This window comes from Apaloderma vittatum, unplaced genomic scaffold (genome assembly GCF_000703405.1).
Source record: "Apaloderma vittatum isolate BGI_N311 unplaced genomic scaffold, ASM70340v1 scaffold17280, whole genome shotgun sequence".
Lineage (NCBI taxonomy): Eukaryota > Metazoa > Chordata > Aves > Trogoniformes > Trogonidae > Apaloderma > Apaloderma vittatum.
Window position 1 is genome coordinate 352 of NW_009694161.1, and position 24604 is coordinate 24955.

Genomic DNA, 24604 nt, shown 5'->3' on the forward strand with positions numbered 1-24604 from the left:
ACTGAATTCCTTGAGTTTGAGACTGCAGGAGCTGTAAGAGGGGCATGAATGAGGATTACCTGCCCAGCTGAGTGCCATACAGTTGGCTGAGTGATTCAGGGTAGAAAATATACCAGTACTTAATGCATTATTTACTTTAATGTAACTTATGGAATACTGTGTTGTGTTAGAATAGTCCATAATATTTTTGTACTTGGAGCAAATACTTGGATCCCTCTCTGGTTATTTAATCGATTATGGACCCCATCTGTGATATTAGTGATTTGGTAATACTTGATTCTGCAGTACGTGTGCAACTTAACTTGTTTATCCCATATATACAGTAAAATACATTTTTATCTAAGGATCTTTCTTAATATAAGCATAAGGAAGCAAGCAGGAGAGGAAAAGAAAAAACCCAAACAGATGTCTTGCTGGGTATTCAGAGTAGAATAGTAATCTGAAAAATTTTGAGGGGACAGATTTTTAAATAAGGCTTTTAAAACATCAACCAAAGTTCTCTTTTTGTCTTCTTTCATGGTAGTCGAATAACATGTCGTGCTTATGCCTTGATCCTGTGACCTAAGATCACTTGATTGCTTTATTCATGGGAAGCTACAACTTGAAGCTGTTTCATTATTTATTTTTTTCATTTTAAGCTTCTTAGGTGCAGCAATTGAAGCTTCAGATGTCATTCACTATGCTTAGTTTCTGCTATACTAAATCTGGGTAATTCTTCAAGGCTGCAAGTCACTGAATACTTGGTGCTTCATGTCTTCTAAAAGATGCCTTAAAACCTTTGATTTGAGAATTAGATGCTCCTTTTTGATCAGAATGGTACGAGGAAGAAAAATCTAAAGATTAATGCTTACCTCCACGTCCTGTGTAGAGAGAGCTATGTAACTAAAAATAGTTTTGCCCTTGTACAGAGATTAAAGATACTACCACTACGTTGGACTGGGGGACTCCCTGAGTACTGACAACTCCCTGCATGTTTCCTCATAGGACGCTTTGCACTGGTTTAAGTAAAAGGTTAGTTTTGTGCATGTCAGCTAACAAGCCTTTGTGTTTTCAAGGGTCTTGGAAATTCTCAGAGGGAATATGACAGGCAGGTCGTACTCTACAGCATCCGCAATCAGTTACGATACCGGACTAACCTAGGTGAGTAAAGAAGCTACAGAACTTTTAATTGCTACGTGATTTTTCTGGATGGGAGCTTGTCTTCATAGCAAAACTGCAAGAAGTAGCCCTATTCAAAGGTTCTTCCTTCCCTGGAAGTGATAAAACATCAAGAAAAGTATCGACTTTTAAGTTTGTTTGGCAGCTTTTCTAGTGAAGCACTCTTTAAGATTGCTGATTTGACAAGTGAAACTGAATTCATGCTGTAGTTATGCTGCCCTTTTCCAAGAAATTAAGAGATGTTAAGAGAGGATTTGACTAATAAAATAAAGCCTGTCACCAGATGAGGTACAGACAGTGGCCCTGACTCACATGAGCTATTGGCTATGACTTGTTTACAGACTTTCAGTATATTTTGCATTGACTGCATCCATTTGTCTTCCCAAAGTTTCACTAATAATTTCACTAATAAGTTTCACTAATAGTTTCACTAATTAACAGATAATTTTCTGAAGCCTGCATGAGTTCTGTCTCAATGGGTCACTTTCTGATAACCTGTAAAAAAAAAAATCTGCTTTCTTCTAATGCCATCCCTAATTCTCTGAGAGTACTTGTATCCCGTGTAGAAATTCTTGGATATTCAATGCCCTGCACCACTCCTTTAGTTTTTACTTTTCTGTCAATTGCTACTACACTATTTTTAATCCTGTTATTGTAACACCTTTTTTTTAAAAAATTGAACATTATAGAACAGTGTAATTTTTTCTCTCTCCCTGTAGTTAAGCATGTCAAGAAAGATGAACGTAAATACTATGAGGATCTCTTAAAATACAGTCGAGATCATCTCATGTTGTACCCTTACCATTTGTCTGACATCATGGTAAAAGGTCTGAGGGTGACACCATTTTCCTATTACACGAGCATAATGGAGGTGAGTACAAAACGGTGGTGAGAATATGTTGTTTTCTGCCCTAGGGATGTTGGTAGTGGCCCTGTGATGAATACGAGGCACTGTCATGTGGTTTGTTTGGTAGGTTGTGCTAACAAGAGGAAATCGTATGGAAGGTTTCTAGAGAACTACTTGTAGCTGCAGTTTTTTTCCCTCTGCTCCCATCAGCCTTCCAAGAGCTGGACTTTGTCATGTGGAGCTGGAGTGGGGCTCACCCTGAGGCCAGCCTTTCTCTCCTGATGTTTGAGATTTATGGCTCTTCACTTCAAACTGTGAAAGAAATACCTCATTCTGTTAGATAACAAAGAGAATTATCATTAACACACACACACAAAAAGAAGCCAGCATATTTGAATTCTTTTTTGTTCTTTTTTGGAAAGGGCACTTAACCATATTAGAAGATTTTTCAAAAGCTTGAAGCAGATCCTTTTTTTCTGAGAACAAAGATGGCTCTGTTTTCTGTCAGCACTCTGGCAGCCTTTTATTTTCATTGGATATCAGAAGTGCTTTTCTTAATTTTGTATGTAGTGATTGCAGACATAATGGATTAATTGTGTTAGCTTATACTGTTATTACTGTTAGCTAATCTGTGTCCAGTTTTTTTTGTGACGACAGATATATTATTTTGTTTATTATTCTTTCAATTAGCATTTTTCTTTGTAGAGCTTACATTAAACAGAAGTCTCATGTATTTATTGTGTAATGATTAATCAATCAGTTGGCAAGTTTGATGAGCTAACTGACTTTAATAGATTTAATTTCATTTTGTTCTTTAAGAAAGAAAGGCAGGCAGATTTTAGAATATGCTTCTCTGAAACAATAACTTGCTTCTTGCAACTAAGGTGGGTTTTTTTGGGGTCTTTTTTTGGTCTTTTCAAGGATATAATGAACAGTGAAAAAAGCTACGATTCATTACCCAACTTCACCGCTGCTGACTGTGAGTATTACCTCGTTGCATTACTTCTTTCAGAGGGCTGGAAATAAGGAACTTCTGAGAATAGATTTGTGGGCATCTGTTTGCTTGAACATAAGCATGTGAATGAAAGTATAGAAGCATTTAAATAGTGATATTGTGGCTCCCTGTGCAGAGTTCTGTCTGGATGGTCAGCGCTGGAATTGGGCTGGTTTGAGCACAGGCAGGCGCATGCAAGCTCTCGTGCAGCTTCCATCCTTACTTACGTTGCGTTCCTGTTTGCCTGGACTTCTGGGTGGCCGGTTAGCTCAGTCAGTTGAGCGTGGCGCTAACGACGCTAAGGTCGTGGGTTCGTTTCCAGTTCAGTCCCCATGTGTTGCCTGATCTAGTCGAGAGGTGGCGTCGCTGGCGACAGGGAGGTTGGATTAAAATGATCTCTGAGGTCCCTTCCAGCCTAGGCCATTCTATGATTCTATGAAAGTCTTACTGGCTGTTGTGAGCAGGTGAGCTGCTGGTCCTTCCCTAGCATGTTTTTTGGGAGATGTCAGGCAGAAAGCTGTGGCGAGACGCGGAAAGGTTCTTGATGCTCCTGAGCATTAGCAGCAGTGTGGCTTCAGGGCTGATGTACCAGAAAAGAGAGAGAGAAGAGAATCTGGTATGTTACAACACTTCTGGATGTGCCTTATGTTTTATCCCGCTTGCGGTTAGACTGTTGTGAGTGTGCAGTGGGGAGATGAGGAAAGCAAAGATGTTGAACCTGGTGGGGGAGAACAGAGTAAGAGCCTGCTGATAAGTCTTGCAGGGCAAAATGTAAACTGCTGCCATATGGAGGGTGTTGATCAAACCTGACACAGAAGTTAGTTATAGCTAAAGACTTCCTTTCTCCCAGTTGGGATGAATTTATAAGGTTCTCTTTAAGGATAATACTTAGCCAGGTGTGGGGCAGCCTGCAGCTTTTGAAAACAGTTGGCTTTGTTTGTTTGTTAAAGGATATTGTCGGTTAACTCTACTAATTTGTCTTTGTATAATGTTCTCACTGGGGAATGAGATAAGGAGAACTTGTTTCCTTGGTGCTCTTGCAAGTTGTTGGAAATCTGAATTAGTTAGGAATAGGAAGAGAGGAAGGGCTTCCCTGGTTGTTTTTGTGTTTTGTTCTTTTGTTTGTTTCCCCTAAGCAGTTCTGGGTTTCCATCAGTGGCTATGGTACAGTCAAGTTAAACATCTTTATCAATATTTTCTTATTGAAAACTAATGTCAGACTAGAAGGTTGGAGTTAAAACTAAGTCTGAATGTAGGTTAAACCTAATGAGTAGTTTTCTGGTATCTCTTCATAGTTAGTGGTTGAAGGCTAAAGATTATAGAATTAAATTTTGATTCTGCTTAACTCAACTATATCTTAATCAACTTCCTTAGATTCTTATGTGGTCTTTCGTGCTCTAATTCTTAGTTTAGAATTCTAACCCAGTGTGTGATGTGGGCTTTGTTAGGAGAAGAAAAACTATTGACCAAAATTTGATACAACTTTAATCCTGTTAGTTTGAAGTATAGTTATTACCTGTTGATGTGAGTGTAGGAGAGAAAAGGGTTTAATTGTTCCCTGCTACTGTATGACTTGAGTCATATGGGATATATGTAATATTTTTTTTTACCTATACAGAGTGAATGAATGGGGATGGATTCTGTTTTTAAGTGCACATGGCTCTCTGTCAAATTCAATTAGAAACAAATTTAGCTCCCGTAACTGTCCTTTTGTTTTGGGAAGAAAGAGTGACTAAAAATATTTGTATAGAAGTAGGTATGATTCCTTGAAGAATGTTTTATGTATCTTCATCTTAAACTGATCTTAAGAGAAACAAAACCTTGTTTATTTTTCAGGTCTAAGACTTCTTGGTATAGGAAGAAACCAGTATATAGATCTAATGAACCAATGTAGGTCTTCAAAAGTAAGTTTGTCTTCAGATTTCCCTTCCCTTTCCTTTCGCCTCCCTTTTGTATCAGTTCATAGGAAATGGAGGATAGAATAAGTTCATAAGACTAGTTAGTTTATTAGTGTGGCTAGTTGAGTGTGACACAGTGTATTGCTGATTATATTGTGATTTCTGAAGTTAATAAAAAGCTTTTTAATTTAGAATCAAAGTATACTAGAGAAAAAGATTCAGTTCTAGGCAAGTTTTTTTTGTTGTTGTTGGTTTTTTTCCCCCCAAACTTGTATTTTCAAATAATTTACATTGGAAAACTGTCTCCTGATCAGTATAAACATGGAGTAACAATACTGTCTGGAAGAATTATTCCATGTTTCTATAGGTGAAGGGGACATGAGAGTTGATTCAGTGATGAGTCTGAGCAGATGTCCTTGCATGTGAATGGCACATGTGGAAAACATTGTACTGACTGGTGACAGGAGTAGGACGTTTAGTTTGCAACAGTTTCTTTTTTGCTTCAGGAAAATCCCAAGTGCTTCCCAATGCTACTTCAACCAAAAGTGTGGTTTCCAAAATATGAATCTGATAGAGTGAACCGAAAATAATGGCTATACAATGGAAGAGAAGCTGTTTAAGTCCATAGATAAACATTACCCTCCAGTTTTTCTTTCTTGGACTTATATTCATGGTACTTTTTTTTTTTGTGCACCATTCTCCTTGAGAATGTGGGATTCTTTGTCTTTTAAAGTAAATAACAAGTGTTCCTAATATGTATTTTGGTTTTGTGGTTTTTTTTTTTTTTTTTAATCATTGAACTTCTTTAAAATACCCCATTTGCCTACTTTGTTTGCTGTGCTTTTTTACCTGTTCACATTAGAAAATGTTGTTAATAATTTAAACACAGGGTGATGTTTAATTAGTTACACATACCATATCGATGAAAGTAGGGGTTTATGGAAAGACTTAACAGTATCAGATATGTAATATTTTTTTTCCTTCCCATTTTCATGTGATTTTAGAGAGGAAAGACACTTTTACTAAATAACAAGACTAATAGTATGTGTGTATGTCCAGACTGTGAATATAATGTACTTAAAAGTAGATGTTTATAAAAATCAGTATATAAAGGTAAATGACTGACTGCACACATGAAGTCCTCTTTATTACTATCTCAAATGGACTGTACCACTGCAGAAATTTTTCAGAAGGAAAACTGCTCATGATCTGTTACCTGTGAAACCTGTGGAGATTACTATAGAAGCGTGGTGGGTCGTGCAGTCTGGCTACATCACTGAGGATGACATCAAGGTATTTAAGTATGGATTACATCTCTCATTTTGGTCGAATGCTGATAGTCCCTGAAAACAGGGGCTTTGTTGCAAGTTGATAACAACTCTTCTGTGGAAACAGAGATTGGAACTAATGGAAATTGTAATGTTTTCTTTGTTGACATATTCTGCCGTTTCTCTCCTTTGTACTTTCTCCACTCTGTACAATGCAGAGGTGGTTTTGTGTCAGCCGGTGTGAGATAACTACTGTGTGTGAACACCTGCTTTGTAGGGAACAAGCAACAAAATTGATTTTCCTAAATTTTCCTAAATTTTGTATTTAAGCACTGGCAGCTCAGTTTTCACTGAATCCTCAGTATAATGGAAAACAGAATGTTAGTGGACTTTATTTGAAACATATTTTTATTGTTTCTGCTCCTCGTGTCTCCTTAGGGTTTTTTTCCTGTTTACATATGAGAACTTGTGAGCTGCCTTAATGTTTCATCTTCATTCTACTTTCATTCTCACAGTTTCTTTTTACAGTCAGCTAGTCATTTGATCTGGATTTAATTCCTTCTCTGTAAGTCTTTTGTTTATATTGGAACATATCTAAAACAGTGATGGAATCTTTTTGTGGCTGCTATTTGGAATTTCTTAGGCAGTGGCTGCTTATATTCTGATATCCCATCAACCCAAAGTAGTTAACCTAGAGCACATTACTCTGATACTGTAATGGAGCTGTGTCTAGAACGGTTCCAGTTGTGTGGCTGAACATTCAGTTTGGAAGTTTTAAAGTGCAAACCTGTTATACCATGGACTTCACTGGTCAAATACCTCTATGATTAAGTACTGTTCGTAGAGCGTGCATAATTTTGTGTGGGAACAGGAGTAAAAAAATTTAAGAAACTGCAGTGAATTCTTCTGTGCAAATGTCCTGATTAAATGCATGGGTTACTTCCTATCTTCTTATAATATATGACTGATTTGAGGCTGAAATATTTGAGATTTTTTTCAATGGTTTTAAGTTGCATGGACTTATTTCTACAGAAGACTAACTCATTTTCTTTTACCTAGATTTGTACGACATCGGAGAAATCTGCTATTGATAAGATAATTGATTCAGGGCCTCAGCTTGCTGGTTCATTAGACTTCAATGTAGTTCACAGTAAGTTTTTAATGAACATTCCTTTTTTGTCTGCAGATCTTGCTTAGTAAATTCTGAGACTCGTGTCTGAAAACCAGGAATAAATGGGGGTGTAGATAGCTGAAGCCTAAGAGGAGGTAGAGGAAAATACTCAAGAGCTTGTGCAGCCTGCAGTCTAAATCTTATAAATGGTTTCAGGGTGAGGTATTAACAGCTGTTGCTCTGTTGTTGTATGATTCAACAAATTCTTTCATTAGAAACTGTCAATAAAGGTTGTGGGGGCAGGGGATGTAGATGAGGACAAGAATAAGTAAAATTAAGAATGTCAGAGTTGGTAATCCTGGATGTTAAAGTTTGTCAAGGATGGGGAGTTTTTGTCATTTTGTTTGAACTTCCTAAAAATGGGGCTAAAAGGTCTGAAACTATTTCTGAAAAGTGGTGTGTGTGTGTGTGTGTGTGTGTCCTTTCAGTATCTCTAGTATTAAATATAGACAAATTATATTAGGCAAGGGAGTACAAATTCACTGTCAAACTCCTTGAGAAGTCTGTCTGTAAATGCTTAGTTGCTACAAGCAATGAAACCTGTGTGCTGCAGTTTTCCTAAGAAACTGAGGCAAATGTTCACTGCCTGTTACTGAAGCAGAACAAAACATTAAAAAAACCTAAAAACAACAGTGAGGCAGGTGAAATTCAAGCTCTGGAGTGGATCTGAAACAGTATGGGCCTTAAGAAAATTTGAATTTTGAAAATTCCTCAGGATCTTTCTGTATGCATAGCCTAGTGTTGCTTGTGGAGAGGTTTACAGCTTAAGTTTAGTAGGTTTGGAAGGATGTAATGTACCTTTCTACCTCAACCCATGGGTAGAAAAAGAATGTACAGACGGTTAATGTAAACGACTGCCAGTGGGATGGGATTTTGTGAGGATAGAGGACAGCTTAGTCCAAACTATGATGCGATGGATGCATTTCAGGTACAGTAAGGTGGTATCAGCTCTGAGAGCAGAATCTGAAGGAGAAACAGTAAAAGCACCCTTAGCCTGCTGATGGCTTCTAATGTCATCCTGATTTGTGAAAGCTGGTTTGTTGATACGTATCAGTTTGCGCCGCTGAGTATGTGTCACTGCCTGTGCTGAACAGTACTTGTATCAGCATGAATTCAGGTTAGTTGTGGGTTTAATGCAAGCATTTAAGATCTTACTGAGGGTAGTAATTTTACTAGATATACTGCAGATCTATACACATGTGCTATAGCTGGGCTGAGCTCTGTGTGTTTATGAAACATCCTGACAATTCTATGTCAAGTTATTAATAACACTTCACCTGAGGGTTGTTGGTGCACTTCCTCCCTGCTGTAATGAATATGGAGTGATCTTGGGTAACACCAAAGGAACCATTGACAGTTTATCAGGCTTGTTTTATACTTTGTAATTTAGCTTGGTTCTTTACTACTAGAGTATAGCTGTTAAAAACCTTAGACTCTAAAGATAACCGTGCCGAAATGTTTTGCCCTACCTTAAAGTCTTCTCCCTGGCTGATCTACTCTGTAGAATGCAGTTGAACTTCTTAGTGCTGAAATAGATCTTGTGTGGGGAAAAAGGCATTTAAAAATCCACTGTATTGTTGTCCCTGTTGTATGCAATGTCTGTCTGTATCTGCTGCAGCTTTGCTGGTGGGTTGTGCTTGAAGTGCCCCAGAATTTATTTCTGCAGTTGTATAAAAAAGCATTTCTGTGAAGATGTGTGGGAAGGACATGTGAGGACCACCAGCACTGATGTGATTTAGTTTGTATCCTTGCTACAAAGCGTGCAAGTTCCAGCCTGAGTTAGGGGAGAACCAAAATGTAGCCAGTATCTTCAGCTGATCTAATGCAGGGTAAAAAACCCCACTTCTTTACAGTGTTGAGGGTGAAAACTAAGTTAACAAGCAGAAACACACACATCTTTATCAAATGTAGCTGCTTCAATCTGTGGTCATTCTACTGTGCTGTCCTGAAAGTACTTGTAGAGCTCCAAATGTAGTGCATCAGCCTGCAAGTCTGATTTAGGGGGATGCTACTTTAATATTAGTTGTGTGATTCGTGCATTGCAAAGTAATATTCTACTGTGGAGGCTACTAGGAAAAATAATTTTAAATTCTGAATTGGCTGGTGGGGAAGTCTACTTTGTATCATTAGTACTCTGGAAAATGCCTTTCATCTAAAATGATGTGCTTTTATTTACAAAGGTTTATATAACAAAGGATTTATTTACCTTGATGTACCAATATCAGATGACAGCTGTATAGCAGGTAAGTAAATAATGGCATTCGACCTGTGTTTTCTTGGTTTCATTGCAATTATCCTGTAGTTCTCTGTCTTGGAAGCTGCTTGTCTATGTGTGTGAGTTTGCTGAAACAAAACAGTTGAGCTATGAAAATTCTTCCTGCCTGAATGTTTTCAACCCTATTAAAATAATGTTTTTGTTGTATATAGGATTTATTTCAACTTGAGTTCTTGGGTTGTTTTGTATACATACTTAGGTAAGATGATATTCTTTTAGAGAGGCATGGCATGAATATCCTGCTGTATGTCTGTAATGAAAAGGAAGACTAGCACAGAGAAATGTAGTTGCCTTAGCAAAAGGATGTGGGATTTTGACTTCTAGACAGATGCAACTTTTTTTATAGGTATCAGTTCCATCCTTCATGGTCTTGTTACCTCAATTCTAGTCATGCACTGTGTCTGGGGACTGTGTAGGAGCTTAAACTGGCACAGCATATGGCTGCCCTTTGAACAACTCATTATGCTGTGATAGGTCTCGGGGGTTTCTGAATTCAGTGTAATCTGCAAAGACATGAATTGTTTGGAACCTGATCATGCAGAAGTACCTGTCAGTAGCGATCAGTTAAGTGAAAGTCCTCTAAATGAAGAGACATCCTGCTTAGGTAATAGCTTTGGGAGTCTCCGCTCTGGAGTGTGTAGATGAGGTGGGATTTTTTTTGTATCTCACTCTAATCAGAGCCGTGATTTAATCTCCACCCACATTAGAAAATAATTTTATGGCTGGATGACTGGAAATTATCTGTTGTGGATCATCTGGGGACTGCAAGGCTATGATGTGAGACACACCCTTTATTTTTTCTTAAGGAGTGGGCAAATTTTAAATATAATGTATACTGTCTTTAGGCTTTTATTCTTTGTGACTGGGAAATCTCAAAAATACAGGTACCATGAAAACTAAATACGAGTAGTTTTATTTATTATGCAGCTTAACGAAGTTATCAAGTTGTAATTTTGCAAGCAATTCTCCTTTTTAGTGCCACCACTTGAAGGTTTTGTGATGAACAGAGTGCAAGGTGATTACTTTGAAACACTCCTGTACAAGATATTTGTTTCAATAGATGAGCATACTAATGTGGCAGAGGTAAGTAAAGCTTACCCCCTGTCAGGGAGATAGGAATGCTTGAAAGGGCCCAAAGCATACTGCTGAAAATATTTAAGGCAGAGATATGTGTTCATACCAAGAGATTTTATTTAGTGGTGTCACCAGGCTTAACATTCAATCTCTTTCTTTTATCCTGAATGTAACTTTTATAGTGCTTCAATTCAGTGAAACAATTCCATCTGCTAGAATGAATTTATACAGAGGTGTCTAATGTAGACTATTTTATATAGGAATCTGTTTTGCTAGAGTGAAATAACAAACCAAAGTAATTTTTATCTTTGGCGGTGAAAACATGCAGGATGTTGGCTTAAAGTAGGAGTGTAACTTTTGCCTTAGTATGATTTTAATATGAGAAGTATGCTTTCGTAAGGACTTATTCTCAACACTTGCTGAATAATTACCTGAAAAGTACACGTATAAATATATCCAAGATTTGTTTTCCTCTTTCTGTGTCTTCTGATATACACTATTAACTTAGAAATGATACACGTGATTTAACCTAGACATCGCACAGTGGAAGAAAACCTCGTACTTTTTACATGCTTTCAAACAGGACAATTATGAGACTTTGTCCCCTTTTTTCATCACTTTTGATGAAGATAGAATTACATCTACCACTACAGGCTGAGTTTAAAAAAAGAGAAAACCAACAAAAGGATGCTGAAGCTCACAAATGGTGAATTACCCTCCATTGTTAATACTGTATTGATGATTATTCTTTTTTTTTTTTTTCCGTCCTAGCTTGCAAATGTCCTAGAGATTGACTTGTCTCTAGTAAAGGTATGTGTGTACAATGCTTCTGTTGAACTGGATGTGGAAAGTTCACTGTCTTGCGACCTGGTTTCCCGCAGCAGTTGCTTATTTACGTGTATGTGTGTTTCTTCAGAATGCTGTGTCCATGTATTGCCGGTTAGGCTTTGCTCATAAAAAAGGCCAAGTAATAAACCTGGATAATCTTCATCCATCATGGAAGAATGTTCCTTCAATAAACAGACTGAAGTAAGTGTCTTCATTCTTTCATGAGACTTGTTTTTCGCTTTGAAGAAAACACTTAGAACCAAAATCTGGTTGTAAAGCCATTGGTTGCTTTCTTGGACTTCTGCAACAGTGAATCTCACTTTGCTTTCGAATGTGTATAATGACAAGAATACTTGATCCTCTTTTTAATCAGAGAATAAGGGCTGGTAATTTAGCCTGTAAATTGAATGTACTGCTTTTGTTGCTGTTACTTAGTGCTGACTTTTTGACCTTTAAATGCCTAGTTGCTCACTTTTGAAGCAGACAAGCATACATTTTCTTTCGACTCCTGGGGCCAGAAATAACAGCTGTTACTGTGCTAGTACAGACACAATGTCTCTTGGCACTGCTATGAGTAGATACATACAAAAAGCTTGCTTGCTGTCAGGTACCATTGCAGTTCCGTCGCTGAAACTCTCACCCCTTTGTATATCTGTATCAAGTCCTGGGAAAGTGATGTTAATACCAGTCAACCAATGGATTCTCCAAGTTGAAATGCCAAGTTACATTAATTAAGATTTGTCAGGCACTTCTAGTTCAATCTCCATTAAGCTATTTAAAATGAACGCTGTGCCTGTATTTTCTTTAATGCTAATTCAGACTGTGAAAACAAAATGAATTTTTTGGGTTTTTGTTGTTTTTTTTTTCCTATTGGATTCTTCAGTGATGGTGGTTTGGTGTGTTTTTTTTTTTATCTCTTTTTCAAAATCTGATATTTTCAAACCCTTGGATAAACTTTTCTGCTGAAGCTAAAGCAGGACTCTGAGAGACATCAAGCTTGACTGGTGAAAGGCATTTATTGGGTACGCATATGCATAGACTATTAGCACTGGAAGGCAGAGATTCTTCTCTGGTGCTACAGTGACCGATAGATGTGGGTTTTAATTCACATTAATAGGAGTACTTTGGACCCTCAAAAGATGCTGCTTTCATGGGACAGTGGGGAAAACAGAAGTCCTATACAGGAAGCTGGGTCATCAGCCACAGATACAGATACCAACAGTCAAGATGATCCAGGTTAGCACAAACAGTAAATTATAATACCTTAGGATCAATTATTTTTATATTTCTAGAGTGCCATAGGCTGTAAAGGGGCCTAGAAACAAGTAAAATACAGATTGTGTAGATCCTTTTTTATTTCACATGGAATATACAGTGGGGGAGATGATCTACTTCTTGGTTTAAAATTCAATAGTCAGACAGCTTTTTTCTGAAGGTGAGGCTGATATGTATTATAGATACAGTTGATGCAAGGCACCAAATCTGAACTAAGTCAATCAGCATGTTATAGAGTCATAGAATCTTTACAGTTGAAAAGACCTTTGCAGTTACTGAGTCCAACCATTAACCTAGCAGTGCCAGGTCCACCACTAAGTCATGTCCCAGAGCACCTCATCTACACATCTTTTAAATACTTCCAGGGCTGGTGACTCTGCTACTTCCTGGGCAACTTGTTTCAATGCTTGACAACATTTTTTCAGTAAGTTTCTCTTAATATCTAATCTAAGCTACCTGCGGCACAACTTGGACAATTTCCTTTTGTCCTATTGCTTGTTACTTGAGAGAAGAGTTTGACCCTCACCTCAGTACAGCTTCATTTCAGGTAATTGAAGAGAATGTTAAGGTCTCCCCTGAGCCTCCTTTTCCCCAAGGTAAACAACTCTAGTTCCCTCAGCTGTTCTTCATAAGACTTGTGCTCTAGACCCTTCACCATCTTTGTTGCCCTTCTTTGGACATGCTCCAGCACCACAATGTCCTTCTTGTAGTGAGGGACCCAAAACTCAACGCAGAGTTTGAGATGTGGCCTTACTAGTGCTGAGTACAGGGAGACAATCGCTTCTCTATTCTTGCTGGTCGCACTCTTTCTGATAGTTGGCCTTCTTGGCCACCTGGACACGCTGCTGGCTCATGTTCAGTCAGCTGTCCACCAACACCCCCGAGGTTATTTTCTGCCAGGCAGCTCTCCAGCCACTCTTCCCCAAGACTGTAGCACTGCCTTGGGTCGTTTTGACCCAAGTGCAGGACCTGGCATTTGGCCTTGTTGAACCTCATACAACTGGCCTGGGCCCATCAATCCAGCCTGTCCAGGTCCCTCTGTGTTTCTGCCCAACTTGGTGTTGTCCACAAAGGAGGATGCACTCAGCCCACTTATCCAGATCACTGATAAAGATATTAAACAGAACTGGCCCCAGGACTGATCGCTGGGGAACACTGCTCGTGACTGGCCACCAACTGGATTTAACTCCATTCACCACCACTCTTTGGCTCTGGCCATCCAGCCCGAGTGAAGTGTATGCCCATCCAAGTCATGAGCAGCCAGTTTCTCCAGGAGAATGCTGTGGGAAGCGATGCCAAAGGCTTTACTAAAGTCCAGGTAGACAATATGTGCAGCCTTTCTCTCATCCACTGAGCAAGTCACCTTCTCATAGAAGGAGATCAAGTTTGTCAAGCAGGATCTGCCTTTCATAAAACCCTGCTGGCTGTGCCTGGTGACCTGTTTGTCCTGTCTGTGTCTTGTGGTGACACTCAAGCTGATCTGCTCCATAACCTTTCACAGCACTGAGGTCAGACTGGCAGACCTGTAGCTCCCCACATCCTCCTTCTGGCTCTTCTTGTAGATGGGCATCGCATTTGGTAACCTCCAGTCCACTGGGACCTCCATGGTTAGCCAGAACTGCTGGTAAAGGATGGAAGATGATTTGATGAGTGCTTCTGCTGGCTCCCTTGGTACCCTTGGATGGATCCCATCTGGCCCCATAGACGTGTATACATTGAAGTGGAGCAGCAGGTCATTAACCATTTCCTCTTGGATTATGGGAGCTTCATTCTATTCCTTGTCTTCTGGCTTGGAGGACTGGGTACCTGAAGAACACCTGATCTTAGAATTGAAGACCAAAGCAGAGAAGGCATTAAGTACCTTAGCTGTTTCCTCATCCTTTGTCACTGTGTTTCCCCCTACATCCAATAAAGGATGGAGATTCTCCTTAGCCCTCCTTTTGTTGCTAATGTATAGAAACATTTTTAATTGTCTTCTATAGCAGTGGCCAATTTAAATTCTATCTGTGCTTTATGCCTTCTAATTTTCTTCCTGCATAACCTCACATAACATCCTTGTATGTAACATCGTAACATACTTGTAATCTGAGAGTTGCCTGTCCCTTCTTCCAAAGGTTGTAAACTCTTTTTTTTTTTTTTTTTTTTTTCCCCTTTTCCCTGAGATCCAGCAAAAGCTCCCTGTTTAGCCAGGCCAGTGGTCTTCCCTGCTGGCTCATCTACTGCTGTGTGGAGACAGCTTGATCCTGCACCTTAAAGATCTCTTTGAAGAATGTCCAGCCTTCCTGGACTCCTTTGTCCTTCAGGAATGCTTCTCAAGGGACTTGTCAGCCTGGCTCCTCAATAAGTTAAAGTCTGCCCTCTGGAAGTTTAAGGCAGCAGTTCTGCTACCCCCTCTTCTTAACTTTTCGGAGAACTGAGAACTCTATCATTTTGTGTCCTCTATGCCAAAGATGGCCTCCAGCTGTCCCATCACTCACAAGATCTTCTCTGTTCACAGACATCAGGTCCAGCCGAGTGCCTGCCCTGGTTGGCTCACTCACCAGCTGTGTGAGGAACTTCTCTTCCACATGCTCCAGGAACCTCTTGGACTGTTTCCTCTCTACTGTGTTGTATTTCCTGCAGACATCTGCAAGTTTGAAGTCTCCTGTGAGAATGAGGGCTAGAAATTGAGAGATTCCCCTCACCTACTTGTAGAATATTTCATCGGCCTCTTCATCCCGGTTGGGCAGTCTGTAACAAACACCTACCATGCCTTGTTGGCCTTCCCCCTGATTCTTACCCATAAACACTCAACTCTGTTGTCACCGTCATTAATCTCTAGATAGTCATGACACTCCCCAGCATACAGGGCTATCCCACTGCCTGCCCTTACTCCTCTGTCACTTCCGAAGAGTTTCTGGCCATCCAGTGCAGCACCCCGGTTGTGTGAGTCATCCCACCGTGTTTCCGTAATGACAACTATGCCCTAGTTTTCTTGTTGGATGGTGGCTTCCAGCTCCTGTTTGTTGCCTGTGCTGTGTGCATTGGTGGAGATGCGCTTCAGATAGGTTATTAATCCTGCCACCTTTTGGGGGGCAGAAGTCCTCACCCCTACATGACCATTCTCCGGCATTTCTGTGATTTCTGACAGACTGACCCTTTCATCTGTACTGCCACGTGTCTCTCCATCTTCTGCCTCCATTGACACAGCAGACTGAAGGACCTTGGTAGAACACCATCCCTCAAACACTGGTGTGCCTCTCCTAGGCTTATCTTCATCAAGCTTGATTTTATCCCTTCTGCCTTCAGGTCTAGTTTAAAGCTCTTTCAAATAAATCGTGATAACTCTTGTGCAAAGATCCTTTTCCCCTTCTGCTACATTCTTACTCTGTCTCTTGCAAACAGCCCTGATGTTATATAAACTGACCCATGATCAAAAACCCCAAAATTCTGCTGGTGACACCAGGCTTGGAGCCAGGTATTGATTTGTTGGCTCTTCCTGTTACTTACCTTGTCTTTCCCTGTAACTGGAGGGATAGAGGAGAGCGCTGCTTGTGCTCCTGATTCCTTGTCCCAATGTCCTGAAGTCTCCCTTGATTGCCCTTGAATTTCTGGTTGCAATTTCGTCACTGCTCACCTAAAAAATAAAAAATGGATAGTAATTCAAGGGCTATACTACAGTAGTGAGTTTGTGCTTCGTGTCTTTAACCCGTGCCCCAAGGAGGCAGCAACTTCATTAAGAAGTGGGCTTGGCCTTTCTGTTCCATTCGGAAGGGAGCTTCCTGTGACAATATCCCATCTTTTTGACTTTGTGGAAGCAGTTTTGATGCCCGACTTAATCTTGCCAACACCTCCAAGCAGGGTGAGCCATCATCCTTATCTTTTAGCCTCACTCACAGAGCCTCATGTCTGTTATGCGAGGACGTCTGGGAGGATGGGGTAGTTGCAGAGGAGACTTATCTTCTGTGCTGGGCAGGAATTTGCTGCTGTTGTCCCCTGTCCTTTGGGTCACTGTGTTCAGCCAGGTGGGGAGAGGACAGGGAATCCCCCGTGCCATGTGCGCTGTCTCCCTGTTGGGCCTGTCCCAAGGAAGTGTTTAGCAGTGACAAGGGAATGCTGCTCTACTCAGTATGGCAATAACAAACATTTTTCAGTTTCTTCTTCCTTTTTTAAATAGAGTTGACTTAGCTTGATGATTTCATTTTTAAATAAAACAAAACATGATCATGTATTTTCTTTTTGTTCTCTATTAGCTGAAACAGCCAGCGTGAGCAGCCTGAATCTGTCTGGTGGACACACAAAGCGTATTGCCTTCCTGTTTGATTCTACTCTCACTGCCTTTTTAATGATGGGAAATCTTTCACCAGTATGTCAAAATCGTTCAATATATTATTCCAAGAATAAATACCTAGAGTAATATTTATTTATTCCATAAAAAAATATAAACTTCGACTTTGATATAATAAAACTATAATTATTTTTAAAAACCTCAAAACTTCTGTAGGTGATATTTCTAGGTTGCTTCTAACTCTGAATATTCTGTGATTCTTTGTGGTTAAGAAATGTTTTTGCTTAATAGGACTTACTTGGCCATTCTGTTCTCGAAGAATTTAAGACAGTTTTGTTTTGTTGTTGCAGAACTTGAAAAGTCATGCGGTCACTATGTTTGAAGTTGGGAAACTGTCAGATGAGAGTCTTGACAGCTTCTTGGTGGAGCTGGAAAAGGTAATCTGTTACATATTTGACCAAAGACTTCACTTGAAGGTTACAGGAGCTAAAATCTCCTGGTATTTTCATTACTTAAAACTTCTTATTTAGCAATACAGTGGTAAGAACAAGCACCTTATCATGCCAGACCTAAGTGGTTCAATTAAAATGTTTCTTATTCACAGCATTTATACCTCTAGCGACTTACAGGGACACGTGGTGTGTGGTGAGTCTGGTGAGCGCGGTGAGATCGTGAACTACATTTGCTTGAGTGTGTGTTCACAGCCCTGCGTTAGAGCTTGGTCAAAGGAAATCACTTTCCTTTTATTAAGGTGTTAATACTTCTAAAAGTCATATGAAAATTTGACCATTATGTGCTGGAATGTTTAATCTATTAACTTTTTAAGGGTAATTCTGGAAAGAGAACTGTAGAACTATGTAGGAGGACTGCTGCTAATTGCTGTGTCATTTTTATGCCAGTCAGGATGACTGGACATTTAAGTCCTTTTACCTAAAGACTGACTTGTAGTTCTGATTTACAGATGACGTTGTCTTTGTGTACTTTTTGACGATTTGACTGGCATAGTTTGACTAATACGGCCAAGATTAAGTTTTCATTTAATGATTGCTGTAGATCACCTTTTCACGTAAGCTGCAGGGTCGTTACTCATGACAAAGTTTTAAAATGCTAATTTGTTCATCTTTCCTTTTGTGTAATTGATGCTTGTGGGAATAAGCTGCCACTTGTGGGCACTTGTTTGTTTCTTGTTCAGGTTCAAAGCACAGGTGAAGGGGAAGCACAGCGGTACTTCGATCATGCACTTACCCTGAGGAACACAATACTGTTTTTGCGACATAATAAAGACTTGGGGGCACAAGCTGTACAGTCTGATCAACCAAACAATGGTACTGTGAATGCTTTTGAGGAAATCCGTCTAAGTTTGTTTACTTACCTGCCGTGGACTCTGCTTTCTGATTAAACCGCTATTTCAGAAAGCAATCTGTATCCTACTTGTTTGAAAATATTTTAAAGCCAAAATGTCACTATTTTTATCGTCCTTGGAGCCTGTCTTACTGGGTTTGCCTTTTGAATGACAGATTTGGTTGCCAAGGCTCAGACATAATGTTCAAAGCAACAGATAAAAGGATAATGATGCCAAGGCAAAGCCGAACTTGAAGAAGAGATCTGTTTCAAACGTGCTTCTGAATGCCATAATAAAGGAGTCATTGTTTATTCAGATTTGTTGTGTCAAAGAAATATTTTTCAAGTCATAAAAGGGAGAGTATTCTTCTAATGGGGGGAGATTTTTATTTTCTTTAGAAAAAAAAATTATAACTTCCTTAGTATCTCTCTAGTACTTTTCCTGGGATCAGTTAGCTGGCGAGGAGCAAGCTGTAGTCCTGTGGTACACAAGGACATATATGACGAGAGTTGCTAAAATTGTGTATAAATTTATTAGAATTCACCACAACAATTTAAAACTTAGTTGTGAAAAATATTTTATTCATGACTTCACTGGGGAGAATGGAAAAGGTGAAATCACATTTTGGGTTGTATGTTCCATCATAAGTGATGATATCAAGAATCTTACTTTTTTCAACATAGGGTTTCCCTTGGACCTCTTACGATGTGAGAGTTTGCTCGGCTTGGATCCAGCTACCTGCAGCAGAGTTCTCAACAAAAACTATACTCTGCTCGTTTCCATGGCACCACTCACCAATGAAATTCGACCTATTAGCAGCTGTACACCCCAGGTGAAAAAACACTGGGGATTTTCTCCCCCCAGTATCTAGTAATATCTTCTTAATAACTTGGCTTTAGATACAACTGTCTGATGTCCCTTCTAAAGTGATTCAGTTATTGGCATGTAGAATGGTATTGCAATTAATATAAAAAAACATGCTTAGTGGGGAAAAACCTAATTACTTAGCAAATTGTTTAACTTATTAACAATTTGTTTGTTCAAGTAGAGTCAATGACAGATATTTTGTTCTTGAATTTCTATTCATAGGAAATACCTTACTGTCACCTTTCTGTAGGGAGTCTTGCAATACAGGACTAAGTACCTAGAAAAGCGTCGATAGCAGAGTAATGTTTGAACTCCTGTGCTGCAGGACTAGATTTATATTTCTTTGAAATTGTTGATTCTTCAATATCTGTACATGTAACGTTTGCAATACTAAGTTCTTCCTAATTTCTTGAATAATCTCACTTCAGCATATTGGACCTGCAATACCAGAAGTCAGTTCAGTTTGGTTCAAACTGTATATTTATCATATAACTGGACAAGGACCGCCCTCTCTGTTGCTCTCTAAAGGAACACGTCTTCGAAAACTTCCAGATATTTTTCAGGTAGTGTATGCAGGGATTTATTCTCCCTCCCTTCTCCAAAGATTTCAAAGATCTGCTGTAAGCTGCTTAGGGGGGTAACAGTTGAAGTCAGAGATACAGTTTGTTGCAGACAGTGTACCTTTCCTAGAAGCAAGTTTTATGCAGCATCTTGATTTGTTTTCTTTCTAGGTTCTGAAAAACGAATGCTGCTTATGTCTCTGTTGTCACATGTCTCCAATGCGTTTCAATTTGAGTGTGAAATGTGATATTGTGAATTTAAATTTGTAAGCCCATCTCTAAAGTGCGTTACAAAGATGTAGAATCATAGAATGGCCTAGGCTGGAAGGGACCTTAGAGATCATCTAGTCCAACCTCCCTGTCATGGGCAGTGATGCCACCTCTCGACTAGACCAAACAACACATGGGGACCAAGCGGGAATCAAACCCGCGACCTTGGTGTTGGCCGTTGTTGCCAGCACTGCGCTCAAACCACTGAGCTAACCGGCCCCCTAGAAGAGCTGTATCAAAAGATAGAGACCTAGTATATTGTGCCTTGTCCAGTGTCATACAAGAAAGGACACCTCTACATATAACTTTGACTGGTTTAGAAGATAGTAAAGCTGGTCACTTCCAGTTTGACCACTATAGAAATCTGTCACAGAGACTTTTAAAGTTCTAAGCTGTAATTTTCCCTGCAGTTTAAATAAGCAAATAAAATTTGCAATAGGTTGGACTAAACCTCTTCTTAGCCTAGTAGCCTTTCTCTAGCGGTGGATGAGAGTACGAAGAATAGGCACGATACATAATATTTCCTCTTGCGACTGTTTCAGCCTTCAGCATGTTTTGTTCTGGAACTTCCCAAGCTGTTCGTGATTTTGTGGTTGTGACTGGGATTCTTGTCTCTAGTGATCGGTTGCTCTCACAAATACCTTCAAGCCTTGAACCCACCTAACTTTGTAGCATTCATACAGTAATTTGGCAAGGAGTCCCACAAAACAGGGCAGGTGATCTTGTGCCTGAAAGACTTCAGATGCTGCCTCCTCTGATTCTGCCACTGAGGTGCTAGTAAGGACAATGTGCCACAGAGGAATGCTTTTAGGTGTTCTAGTTGTATACTGGGCACACCTAGGTGGAAGTGGCCATAGAAACTTCTAAACTTGCCTGAACCGAAAATCATCGTATCTGTTGACTTTACTAAGGCTCTGCGGCATTTCAAATTAGTGTTTGAGTCTTGCTGCTCGCAATGGTATTTGTAAAATACTATTGGTCAAATTTATAATTGCGGGGAGGCCTCTACAGTTTTCATCTCGTTATTCTGAGTACTCGGGCAGATGAATGTATTAGAATGGTTTGGAGACATTCCGAGAGGGATATGCATTCCTTGGTGTACCTCCATCAGTAGTCATCTCTGGATCTAGGATCTGCAGATGTATTTTTTTGTTCCTCAAACCTCTTTCATGTGTCCCTTCCCTTCCTGATTTCAAAAATTTTGTAGATAGCTCTATTTTTAAGACTTTAAGATGGCAGAGGATTAAGTGAATTCAGGTTCCTAGAGCAGAAGGCGTTTTGTAAGACCATTGATCATGAGTTTGATTCAAACCATAGTTCGTCATTAGTTTAAACTGCCAGTAAATGTGTGGGTGATGCACTTTTATTAGTAAAAAGCATTTAGTGTGGTAGCCTTGGAAAACTTCAATACCTCTTGAATCTCAGTGTACAGATAAGTCAGGTTTTCTTGTACTAGATGATCTCACATTCTGCACCATCACAAACTTGTTGGAGCTTTTTACCTCTGTGTGCTTATGTAAATATTTCTGCTACTGTGTTGCAGTGATGTTTTCTTGGGGAGCTGTCAAGATGTTTCTAGAAATGTTATGGAGATGAAGGAGAATTTAGTCTTGAAAACTGAGGGACTAGGAAATTATTTCCTAGTTGGTGTTATTGTCTTCCTGTCTCTCCCCCTTGGATAGATATTTTAGGGATTGATACATCTTTTATTCTCTGACAGTGGTAGTTTACCTAGTTGATATTTTTGCTTTTAAATTTATATGGGATTACTTTAATCTCCTATTTGCTAAGAGGCTGCTACGATGAGATAGCTCTACAGGAATTGGTGACAGATACCTCCTGTTCAAAACAGAGTCTTAACTTTGAGGTTGTCAAACTTCTGTCTTTACCAGGAATATGAACATGAGTGTGATTCTTGCTACAAAGTATAACACTGCAGAGTTGTAGTTACCTGTGCTAACTTCCTGATGGTAACACCACGCTAATGCCTGACTTTTATATTTCACTTTATGTACTTGTGTACTGCTTTACTACCATAAATACTCTTTAACTTCTCTCTTCTAGGGTTATGATCGCTTACTAATAACATCTTGGGGCCATGACCCAGGAGTAGTTCCTACTTCAAATGTGCTCACGATGTTGAATGATGCTTTGACGCATTCTGCTGTTCTAATTCAGGTACAGAGCGCTCTGTATAAATGATGAAAACATGCATAATTTTTTGTGTTAAACTGTTACATGGTAGAGGACGTTAACAATGTAGGAGAGCTATGCTTTTTTTGCTGAAAAATACTATCAACTTCTCTGGTCAGTGCTGCTGTGATTCAGGGGTGGTCAAGACATGACCTTTGAACTGAATGCGTATCATGTATGTGTTATTGTATTATGGGCAGACATAACAAAGTTTTGCTAGCTGGAAATGAGATGCGGGTTTATGAGAGTGTCGGGGTTATAGACAACTGGAATGAAAGCGAAGAGCCCACAGCTTTCTAGACAGCAGTGGTATAAGGTAGCTGTGAGGAGTAAGAACTGTTAATCAAGAAATGTGCTTTTTCAGAGTGCTTGGTGTTTAGCTCTTACAGTTAGAGCAAAACATGCTCTACAGTGACAATAGTGACAAACATAAAGTTACACATTCTAAGAGGCCCACTTCTGACAGACGTGTCTGCTGAAAAATGTTCTGTATTTAGTGGTGGAAACTCCATTTTGCCCCAGAAATGCTCAGTGATTAGGAAATCTAATTGTAACCAGTAATATGAGAGCAAAATTGCCCCTCTTCACTGAAGTTTTTAATTGTGTTTGTTCACATGCATTTTAGGGGGAAGAGTGGGGTATTCTGTTTAATTGCTTCAGCTAAACAAGAATTTCAGTGTATAAATATCAGTCTGCTTATTTGACTGGTTCTCCTTAAAAGGGAGCACAAGTAGTGCTAAGTGTGTATTATATATATAAGTGTATATCTATGAGTATATTTTTCTGTTTCTAATTAAATGTCTTGATGTTCAGGGGCATGGCATGCATGGAATGGGAGAAATTGTGCACATACCTTTCCCATTTGATGAAGCTGAGCAACAAGGAGGTAACTGACTCTACACCACTGTATTTTTCTTGCGTGTTGCCTTTTGTAGTAGGGTTGCGATAACTCTTTTAATACAAATTTTCTTGGACTTAAAAGTCGTTAGATGAGAAAATTGAAAGACTGTTTAAATGGTTGACAAGTCTCTTCTGAGCTTAGAGATATGGTCTTCTCCTTTCTATTTTTGTCCTAATTCAAATGTATTTTCTCACCTGTCTTTTCTCCTGGCACAGATGTAAAGAAGTAACTTCTATAAAGACCTCTGGATCTTTCTTTATGTATACTTGCTTATTAACTAGAATATTTATAAACTGTGTAAATAAATCTCCTCTATATTTTATTCAGCATCTCTTAAGTGAAAGATAGATGGGACCAAAACTAAACAAACTTACCTTGATTAATAGCACTAGGAAATACAATGGAATTTTTTACACAAGAATAGCTTTGCTAGCAAAATCTTCTGTTTCTTCAAAGACTGCCTAGCTTAACTGATTCTGAAAGGTGGGAATTAACATGTTCCAAAGTATTCCTTTGTGAGTAGAACACAAACTTTGCTTAGTTGAGGCCATAGCCTTCTCAACTGAAAGCTGTCATAAGTGTATGAATTTCCAAGTATGAAATATAAAATTATCTAAGCTACCTATTAAAAATACCTGGGCCAACTGGAAGTAGAGCTAGCTTCCTAATTTAGTTTTTACTAGGTTCAGAATGAGTTACTTTTATAATCACTCTGTCTAGGATGTCTCTTCTTACTTGATGCTAGGCAAGAAATCTTGAAGGCGGAATCTCTAGCTGCTAGCATGAGCAACTCAATGTTGAAACTCTTTATTAAACTCTAATACTCCATTCTGATTCTTCAGAATTTCAGATATGTGGAAACATATATCTTGTATTGAATTTGCCATGAAAGACACCAGCACTGAAAGAGCTGGACATCTGATTCCTAGCTGAGTGGGAAGCCATCTCTGCTCTCTGTATGTGTCTGTGTGTCAGGGGGAGAGACCATCATCTGTTTGCATTTTTGTTTCTCCTTGGCTCTTCTACTACACTATGAAATACCAGTTAGTGCTTAGTGTGGGAAGACTGTGCTCATTTGCGTGCTATCCCAGATCTGCCAGCGTGATCACTAAGGTGGAGCATTATAAGAGAGAAAAATCTGGATTAAAAAGCTTAGCCTGCCCTAGAGATGAACTATATTGTTATGGAGGAGATTTCTTGTACAGTAAGCTGCAATATGTGTTGTTTTCTACTAGACTTCTCTCGTGTGAACATGGGCATTCATACGGCTTTGAAAATACTGAGAAACAAAGTAGACTTGCAGCACTTTTGTGGCTATGTCACTATGTTGAATCCTTCAAGTCGGCACGCCAACAGAAAGCTGAGTGATGCTTCTGATGGAAGAGGTTGGTTCACAGAATCACAGAATGTCAGGGG

The 24604-nt window shown here is 39.3% G+C and overlaps 1 protein-coding gene across 1 annotated transcript; it reads left to right on the top strand.

Moving 5' to 3' along the window:
* Positions 1 to 1055: 1055 nt before the first annotated feature.
* Positions 1056 to 24573, top strand: FAM91A1 (family with sequence similarity 91, member A1; the record flags this gene model as incomplete). Its single annotated transcript, XM_009866652.1, has 19 exons — positions 1056 to 1140; positions 1878 to 2029; positions 2927 to 2984; positions 4836 to 4903; positions 6077 to 6190; positions 7225 to 7315; positions 9517 to 9579; positions 10588 to 10694; positions 11457 to 11495; positions 11602 to 11714; positions 12631 to 12749; positions 17021 to 17133; positions 17406 to 17492; positions 18248 to 18380; positions 19081 to 19229; positions 19693 to 19827; positions 22159 to 22272; positions 23101 to 23173; positions 24424 to 24573. Coding segments are annotated over 19 exons (1963 nt in total), but the record flags the coding sequence as incomplete, so codon positions are not given.
* Between the last annotated feature and the right edge of the window lie 31 nt (positions 24574 to 24604).